This window comes from Vollenhovia emeryi, unplaced genomic scaffold (assembly GCF_000949405.1).
Source record: "Vollenhovia emeryi isolate VEMERY1.0 unplaced genomic scaffold, V.emery_V1.0 DF939225.1, whole genome shotgun sequence".
NCBI classification, from domain to species: domain Eukaryota; kingdom Metazoa; phylum Arthropoda; class Insecta; order Hymenoptera; family Formicidae; genus Vollenhovia; species Vollenhovia emeryi.
In genome coordinates this window covers 414,853-422,525 of record NW_011967141.1, presented here as the reverse complement: position 1 = coordinate 422,525, position 7,673 = coordinate 414,853, and the positions used below count along the sequence as shown (strand labels likewise).

The 7,673-nt window shown below is 46.3% G+C and overlaps 2 protein-coding genes across 6 annotated transcripts; one reads left to right on the top strand and one right to left on the bottom strand.

Annotated features, from left to right (window-relative positions):
* The first annotated feature begins 261 nt into the window (after window positions 1-261).
* On the top strand, window positions 262-4,443 carry LOC105560659 (CCR4-NOT transcription complex subunit 2). Of its 3 annotated transcripts, none has more exons than XM_012009952.1 (9): window positions 262-929; window positions 1,555-1,616; window positions 1,689-2,201; window positions 2,311-2,537; window positions 2,794-3,036; window positions 3,115-3,376; window positions 3,684-3,791; window positions 3,878-4,013; window positions 4,137-4,218. In XM_012009952.1, exons 3-9 carry the CDS (start codon window positions 1,879-1,881, stop codon window positions 4,164-4,166), a joined length of 1,329 nt encoding a protein of 442 aa, XP_011865342.1. In that variant the 5' UTR covers window positions 262-929; window positions 1,555-1,616; window positions 1,689-1,878; the 3' UTR covers window positions 4,167-4,218. The 3 variants fall into 3 exon arrangements, with proteins under 3 accessions (XP_011865342.1, XP_011865340.1, XP_011865341.1); XM_012009950.1 differs by lacking the exon at window positions 4,137-4,218 and adding an exon at window positions 4,337-4,443 and having other exon boundaries at window positions 263-929; window positions 3,878-4,103; XM_012009951.1 differs by lacking the exons at window positions 262-929; window positions 4,137-4,218 and adding exons at window positions 956-1,169; window positions 4,337-4,443 and having other exon boundaries at window positions 3,878-4,103.
* LOC105560660 (malonyl-CoA decarboxylase, mitochondrial-like) lies at window positions 4,099-7,568 on the bottom strand. Of its 3 annotated transcripts, none has more exons than XM_012009955.1 (11): window positions 7,242-7,562; window positions 7,001-7,141; window positions 6,543-6,683; window positions 6,254-6,406; window positions 6,011-6,164; window positions 5,601-5,740; window positions 5,336-5,471; window positions 5,046-5,258; window positions 4,806-4,911; window positions 4,520-4,723; window positions 4,099-4,368 (listed from the first exon to the last, which is right to left on the bottom strand). In XM_012009955.1, the coding sequence occupies exons 1-10, from the start codon at window positions 7,440-7,442 to the stop codon at window positions 4,600-4,602; spliced, it is 1,509 nt and encodes a 502-aa protein (XP_011865345.1). In that variant the 5' UTR covers window positions 7,443-7,562; the 3' UTR covers window positions 4,099-4,368; window positions 4,520-4,599. The 3 variants fall into 3 exon arrangements, with proteins under 3 accessions (XP_011865345.1, XP_011865344.1, XP_011865346.1); XM_012009954.1 differs by having other exon boundaries at window positions 4,099-4,271; window positions 7,242-7,561; XM_012009956.1 differs by lacking the exons at window positions 4,099-4,368; window positions 4,520-4,723 and having other exon boundaries at window positions 4,830-4,911; window positions 5,000-5,258; window positions 7,242-7,568.
* Window positions 7,569-7,673: the final 105 nt, after the last annotated feature.

Sequence of the window (7,673 nt, the reverse complement as noted above, 5' to 3'; positions counted from 1 at the left end):
ACTGAGCGCTCACTCAACAGTTGTGCTTGCTGAACGTGGCCATACTGAGCGCTCACTCAACAGTTGTGTCCGCTGAACGTGGCGACTGTGGTATCATGTGAACGCGCACGATACAGCAATCGCTATAGGAACCCTGATGGAGCCGGAGGGAGCCAATCGCGTCCGAGCGCAATTGGCGCGGCCCGCGCGGCCGCCACCGAATCCCCTACGTGCGTACAATGCGCGCAAGTAGGTTCCACTAGAGAAGTCGCCAGGCAAATTGGTTAAACTCTAGAGCCTAGGCTGGCCGCGTCTCTCGCGATAAACGCCGACGCGCGAGGCATTTTCATGTTTCGACAAAACGATGAGCCGCCGAGCGATGCGTATTGCGGGAGATGCGTTTCCGCGCGGAAGCGCGTGCCGCGGTCGCTGGGGTCGCTGGGTCGCTCGCTTGAGCACGAAGCTTGTTAACATGGCAGACGTTCGGTGTCTCTAGTGTTGTCGGAGTGTTCGTGCGACTGCGAGGGTACAAAACAGTGGGTTCTGTTACCGAAGGGCACTACGATTGTTGTTGATGTACACGGAACGATTCTGATCGATGCACGTCTCGATCTGATCTCGACGTCCACGTGCGAGTTTTACGCGCGCGTCATAGAAGGCCAAGGAAGCAGCAGCACCAGCAGCAGCAGCAGCAGCAGCAGCTTGATATTACCGAGACTCTTCGCCGAGGGTCTACCGACGTCTCTCGCCAATCAACCTCGACGACGTCTCCGTGCGCGCGCGCGCGTCCGAGAGCGAGAAAGAGACAGACAGAGAGAGAGAGAGGGAGCGGAAAGGAGCGAGTGTTTTTCTTTTTTTTAAACATTCGTCCACTTTGTTTATCAGCTCGCGGGAACACGATGGAATTGGCCGCGTCGTGATACGCGGCCCGGCGGAGCTCTCTTCTCGAGGTAGTGTCGCGGAAGCCCCGCGCTTTTCTCTCACGTTACTCGGGGCGACGTCTCGACGCACCGCGTATAACCTTTTGCCCCCTTTGTGCTTTTGCCAATCCGTCTCTCCGAACGACCCTCTCGCTGTTCCTTCGACTCGCGGCTACGTTCGCGCACGGACCTCGGCCCGCTCTCGCAGCTCTCTCTCACGAGAGAGAGAGGGATGAACCAAGGCGCGAGTATACCAAGCATCCTTACCGTGTACGTATGCTTCTTCTCGTCTCCCCGGCCGTACGGACCGCGCGACCACACTCGACCCGACTAGGCGCGCGTCGAAACGAGCCGCGCGCGTTAAATGCGTGACATAAAAGATGTACAATTGTCGTGGCAGGGATTACAATCGTGGACATCTGTCTACGGCGAAACTGACATTTATCAGACACGCTCAATGGACAGATTGACGCGTTCGCGGTCCAATTTCCATGATCGTCGCGTAGGCAAAGTAGGCATATTTATTCGCGTGTGCGTCGGACGTAAGAAACTTGTGTTGCGATGTGCAAACCGGCACGCGACAAACGCACTTCGAACGCTGCGAAAGAATTGGCCCAGTCTCGTCGAAAGTAATCCGTTTTTCGCTTGTTGCCAGGTGGCTTGACGTCTACGCGCCGCATTTTGATGTAACCGTCGCGAGGACGCCGCGATAAGGAGGTGAGTGACAATGCGCGGCCGTTTGGATCGCGAAATGAAATGGAGAACTGATGGGGATTGTTCTCGTTCCAGGTCCCGGGCTAACAAACAGGCTAACGCGCCTTTGTCATGGATCATTGGCGATTCCATGAAGTTTACGAGCTGCCAAGTGTTGTACTAGAGAGAGAAAAGTGCGTGTGCTAATTGTACCTGCGGGACAAGAGTGTTCGGTGCGCCTGCTCGCGGGCAAAGACATTTTTTACAATAGTAGTGCCACCGGGCTATGGCAAACCTGAACTTTGAACAGCCGCCACGCAGTATTGCGAACGCAAGTCTCACTTCACGCGCAGCTGGCGGCGGGGGAGGTCTGAACACCGTGGCCCTCGCGGGTCATGTCACGCCTACCTCGGGCATGTTCTCAGGCTCGTCTGCGAGCAGTTCGAGTACAGCCAACTCAGCGATAGTCGCCAACGTTTATCCCGGAGCGTCGGGGTCTGCCGGCGGACAGAATAGTCACCAGCAACAACAGCAACTCTCTCCTATGAGCAGTAGAGGACTGTTTGGGCAGAGAGCTTTTACCGATAGACGTACGATGCCTGCTCTTGGGTTAGTCTCTCCTTCTGTCTTTCTCTGTCTCTCTATCTACCTCTCTTTCTCTCTTCCCCCCCCCCTCCCTCCCCCTCTTTCTCTGCAATCATTTCCATCTGCGTTGCAGAGCTTCGAATCCGATGGGTGGTATGGGCAGTTTCGGAATACCTCCAAGTCGCAATTACGGATCTCAAGGTGCGGTTAACAATTTCCACTCTGTTTTTGGGAGTGGAGGCGGTGGAGATACGAGTACTCCACCCTTGTTAGATCTCTCGGAGTTTCCCTCCCTCACAAATAGAGGTCAAGGTGATTCTATGCCGCAACCTAGTCCCATGCCGGGAAAACAGCCTTATGGTTAGTGCAAAGTTGATACAAAAGCAGACTTTTTTTTCCTTCAAATTTATCAAAACGATCATTCGTCAGCCTAGATACTTTGAGTACAGGTCTCTTGGTTTTTTTTTCTCTCGCCTAGCAAGCTCGCTACATAATTACGTTTAAAGCATAGACCGTAGCTGGTTCGAGTATAAAAGTCTCATATGTATACTACAGCAGGCTATATTTCCGAGGATCGAGAATTTGCTGACTTAATTGTCACTTGCGTGTGTTACAGTTGGAATGGTAAAGCAACCAACATCCGAGTCGAGCGAATTTACCATGAGCTCGGAGGACTTTCCTGCATTACCGGGGACACAGAACCGAGAAGGTCCGTCACCTGGTGGTAGCATGTCTGGCGATAAGAATATTCCCGTAGGGCTTGGTCCAGAAATCGGGCAGGACGTCTTACAGGCCAACAGAGCACCTGGGTCTGAGAAATCTCAATCCTCTAAAAGAGGCATCCAAACGTCGCCCGATGGTAAAATCAGACATTTGCTTTGCCGAGCGTATCATCCTGATTAGGTTTAATCCCCGCAATAATTATCATTACGTACAGGCAAGGTGACAAACATACCGGCGAGCATGGTGAAGGATCAATTCGGCATGGTCGGACTATTGACGTTTATCAGAGCGGCGGAGACAGATCCAAACTTGGTGTCACTGGCGTTAGGTCAAGATCTTACTGCATTAGGATTGAATTTGAATTCACCAGAAAATCTTTATCAGAATTTCGGTGGCCCCTGGGCGGAAACCCCATGTCGACCGCAGGATATAGATTTTCACGTACCACCGGAGTATCTTATAAATGCCGCGATCAGGTACCGATTATCTAATTTGTCTTAATTTCCAGCTGTTCGCACTGTCGCAAGTATTTGTATTGTGCGACACTTGAGCTGCTTTCAAACTTGAAATCTTACTGTCGGACACAAATCTGGCAGATATTAAAATTACACGAAAAAGTGTAAAACAAAGTAATATTAATGGTATAGCATTTGGCGTTGCGATAGAATTGTTATTGTACGCGCCTTGCAAGTACAAGTACACAAGTAGTTACAGTGCCACTTGTAGTATATTAGAACATATAATTCTTTTGTCTCAACAAAATTACATTTTCTACGTTTACAGGGATAAGCTAGCGCCAGTTAAACTAAATCGATATAAAGATGATCTACTGTTTTATATGTTTTATACAAATGTTGGGGATGTATTGCAATTAGCTGCTGCGGCGGAACTGTATGTAAAAGCAACGTTAATAATTGTTGTACTTACAAGTTAGTGGAATTTCATACGACACTTGAACTTTTGCATTTGACGTGAAGGTACAGCAGGGAGTGGCGATATCACATGGAGGAAAAGGTTTGGATAACGCAGGCACCAGGTTTGGGGATTGTAGAAAAGACGTCGACCTATGAACGTGGTACTTATTATTACTTTGATGCGCAGAACTGGAGAAAGGTAGCTAAGGAATTCCATTTGGATTATGCAAAACTAGAAAGTAGACCTCATCTTCCTTCGAACTTTCACCAAACTCAGCCTTGACTACAGGTGTGTACTCAACTTTATTTTCTCTTTTTCTAGTCTATATTCACACACACATACACACGTTGAAACATAACGCACACTCGAGTCCAAAGTATCGATAAAAATTGGAGTAGAGAAGAAGTTGATCGTTTCACAACACTCGCACCTTTCAATGACTTCTCTGCCGTTGTTCTGCAAGAAACGGCAATAGTGGTAACCTCTGAATTATAATAGAGATTATATATTATCTGTTCTAGACTTGTCTGCAGACTATTGTGCTGTCTTTAAGCTGGAAACGAATCAGCTATTGTATAAATGAACAAATTTAATAATCTTTAATAAAAACATAAAATTTGAAGAGTAATGAAGGAAATTTTTAATCGCTAAATTAGATACCTACGCCTCGCTATCGGTTATCATCAACATCGTCATCATCTTACCGTAATAACGTTCTTCTGTTTGTAGTTGGGATATTTACTGTATCTTCACGATCCTTTCACGCAGTTATATAGTTATATTCCTATTGTAACGCAATTCTTAATTTTTCCGCTTGCATCGCGCGATTAATTACATCTTCTGTAGCACTTATGACAAAATGTTCAATGTAATTCCGACTGTTGCTCTCGGAGTCTTCCAAGAAATACCTGCCGAGAAAAGCAATAGTTTCGCGATACTGTTAACGTCCTTGATTTGATTATTAGTTTTAGGCGATTTTCAAATGTATACCTATAGTTGACCATTATGCCGCAACTATTTGCCACTCCACGTGGCGAAGGGTCAGCCAGCCAGTTTATTCGCCACATCACAGCTCCGTTGCGTAAATGAAAATTAGCTAAAACATATGCCAAACAATGTACAAATTGTGAGGAAGAAATTTATCTTGCGATGCTAATCTTGCTTGGAAAAATGTATGTACATACATAACTCGTGCATTCGCAATTGATTATGAAGCAACACGGAACGTACCGACCGTGTTTAAAGCGTAGCCACGTCTCTTTTCTTTATACAAGTACCACGCGCACGCTCGAAGTAGTGGGTCTTTCAAAAATTCTGCCAGTTGCTTATCTCCTGTCCATAACGAAGTGCCCAGGATCTTTTTCAAGGCCGATATCACGTTTTCCGTTTGCAAAATATCTCTCGCCACTTTATATTCTCGCGTGGTAAATATAAATGCCACGTCTATGGAACAAATATATGTGTACACATTAATTTTTTATTTAAAAAAATATTTTTTTCAATAACTGACTAGTAGTTACCTTGTTTCAATTTGTCAAGTAGCCAAGTCTTAAAATTTGGTATCGGTGATAAGCTGGACAGTTGTTGTATAGCTGGAAATTCAGTCGTGATCTCGCCGGCCACTTTCTTTATCAAATAATTGCCGAGCTCAATTCCCTGCACAAGAAAAGAAACATATGTATATATTTTTTGTATACAGCGCACAGTTGTAGTATATGTAATTTATATTAACTTGGAATTTAAAAGAGTCACAATTAAAATTTCTGTTACCTAAAAATCAACTACCTGCAATCCTTTCTGCGTGGACACTATAGAATAAAATATTGCTGCTTTTATCTTCGATTTATCTTCCTCTAGAAATGTTATATGTTTCTTTGCGCTTCCCAGAATTCTAGTTTCAGCTTCTTCAATACCCTTTACGCTATCTGTAACAATGCGAAGACACATTGAAAAGTGACAAACTTAATAATTTTATTCGCCAGTAATAAAATAACCAAAACTTCAATTTTCCATCGACACAACTGCCGTATTTAAGTAAATAAGGTACATAATTTAATATTAATAAAATAATGCCAGTTGTGTCGAGAAAAATTGAAGTTTTGGATATTGAAAAATGTTCCCTTCCCTTTCTTTCCTACAAAGCAATTCTAAATGCAATTCTAAACGTTGAAAAACTTTTCGTTGCCTGATACAACCTGGTATAACGTCACACAGTGCCGTATGCAAGACGACAATAGGCTCTCTTGGCATGGACGGGTGCATAAATACGTAGCATCTTCTGTATGGTCCGACTCTGCGTTTCAAGTCCAACCAATTCCTTATAGGATGTATAGCTTCGTAATCGGATACCTTTGCGAGTGAGAGCGTCAATCGGTCAGAAGTGTTGCGGTAGAAATAAATGCAATTGCCGAGACAAAATATTGAGATCGTATAATTACCTTTTGCAGTATGTCGCACGAACTTTCCCAGGTAATTCGTTCCACGTGTAAGAAACCGACGGAAAACCAGAGCAAAAATAAATCCAGCAACGTATGATTTAGTTGCTGTACTACTATACTTTCGTCGGTATCTTTGATTTCCGCCATTAGTTCCTGACAATGGTAAGATAAACGATGAAAATGAGGATTCAATCTAATCTCTTACAATAAGATTTGGATCGCATTGTAAGTCAATTGTCTCTGTGTCGTTCGCGAGCGTCCGCGGCAGGGATCTCTTCATTTCGCTTACCAGAACATCAGTTCTCAGATCGACCAAGAACTTGACGCCATGCTGCAATCTTCCTATAATAACGAATAACCAATGATAAGCGGGCGTAAGCACATCCTTCAAGGTTCTCTCGTGGACAAACATTTGTCGTTCATTTTCAGGCTACAATAAAACTGGGATATAGACCGGTGTTCATAGTCAGATCTTACATTCAAGACCGTCCGAAGATCATCTTTAGATAGAAATCAAATGTTCCGTGCGGCATCTTCGGATAAATTCAAGACGGTCTTGAACACAAGGTCCGACTGTGAACACCGGCCGTAGACACGGGCGCTTCTGTACGAGATATTTAAGGGAAGACGAGACCTTCTTCGCAAAGCAATAGCAAAGAGGGGAAAACAATGTTGCGATATCGCTGCGTCTCCAACGCACAGTTCGATCAGAGTAGCGTAGTGTACGATTCGCAGAGAACAGTGTACCTCGGTGCAGACCAATCTCTTGGCCACTTGGCATATATCGTCGTGTTGTACGGCGTACCGCGAGGCTAGCGCGCGTAAAATCCGCCGGCGATTATCCTGGTTGCTCTCGGTGTACCTGACACACAGTGCGCGTGCCTTGTTCTGCAAATACAATCTACGTGTGAGAGAGAAAGAGAGAAAAAGGAGGCAGGCCGCGCTTATCTTATCAGTCACAAGGGAATAAAAGCTGTGCAGCTCCGACCTCTATGATCCAATTGCTGATCTTGGTGTCCTTGAATCGGAAAATTTCCCGCAGCTCCTCGTCCACGTGCGACCCGCCGGGCGACGTTCCGTGTTCGCGCCTAGCGTCGTGCCGCGGCGCGCTCGCGGATTTCAGCCCCGCCGCGGCTCCGCAACGGCGTACAATCGGCAGGAGCTCGAAGGCGAGCCTCTTCCCCAACATCGCGGTCAATTGCACCGAGAGACGCGAATCGGAGCCGGATACTGGGATACTCGATTCTCAACAGGTGTCATATACTCGTTGCCGGCGCGCATCAGCTGACGCATGACTCCACGCATTTTTACCGTGCGTCATCTCGCTCCGTCGGTAAAAACGTGCTCACGCTTATCGATCCCTCGGCGATAATTGCCGGAGAGTGTCCACGAGTCCAAGGATAGATGTCGCTGAGGAGAG

Bases quoted from the DNA above. Each gene is read 5' to 3' on its own strand.
- LOC105560660 (XM_012009955.1), bottom strand. From the start codon at position 7,442: ATGTTGGGGAAGAGGCTCGCCTTCGAGCTCCTGCCGATTGTACGCCGT. The intron at 7,142-7,241 runs GTCGGAGCTGCA...TTGTATTTGCAG, and splicing joins TCAGCAATTGGATCATAGAG to AACAAGGCACGCGCACTGTG. The intron at 5,259-5,335 runs GTAACTACTAGT...TTTGTTCCATAG, and splicing joins ACTTGACAAATTGAAACAAG to ACGTGGCATTTATATTTACC.
- LOC105560659 (XM_012009950.1), top strand. From the start codon at position 1,879: ATGGCAAACCTGAACTTTGAACAGCCGCCACGCAGTATTGCGAACGCA. The intron at 2,202-2,310 runs GTTAGTCTCTCC...TCTGCGTTGCAG, and splicing joins CGTACGATGCCTGCTCTTGG to AGCTTCGAATCCGATGGGTG. The intron at 3,377-3,683 runs GTACCGATTATC...CTACGTTTACAG, and splicing joins CTTATAAATGCCGCGATCAG to GGATAAGCTAGCGCCAGTTA.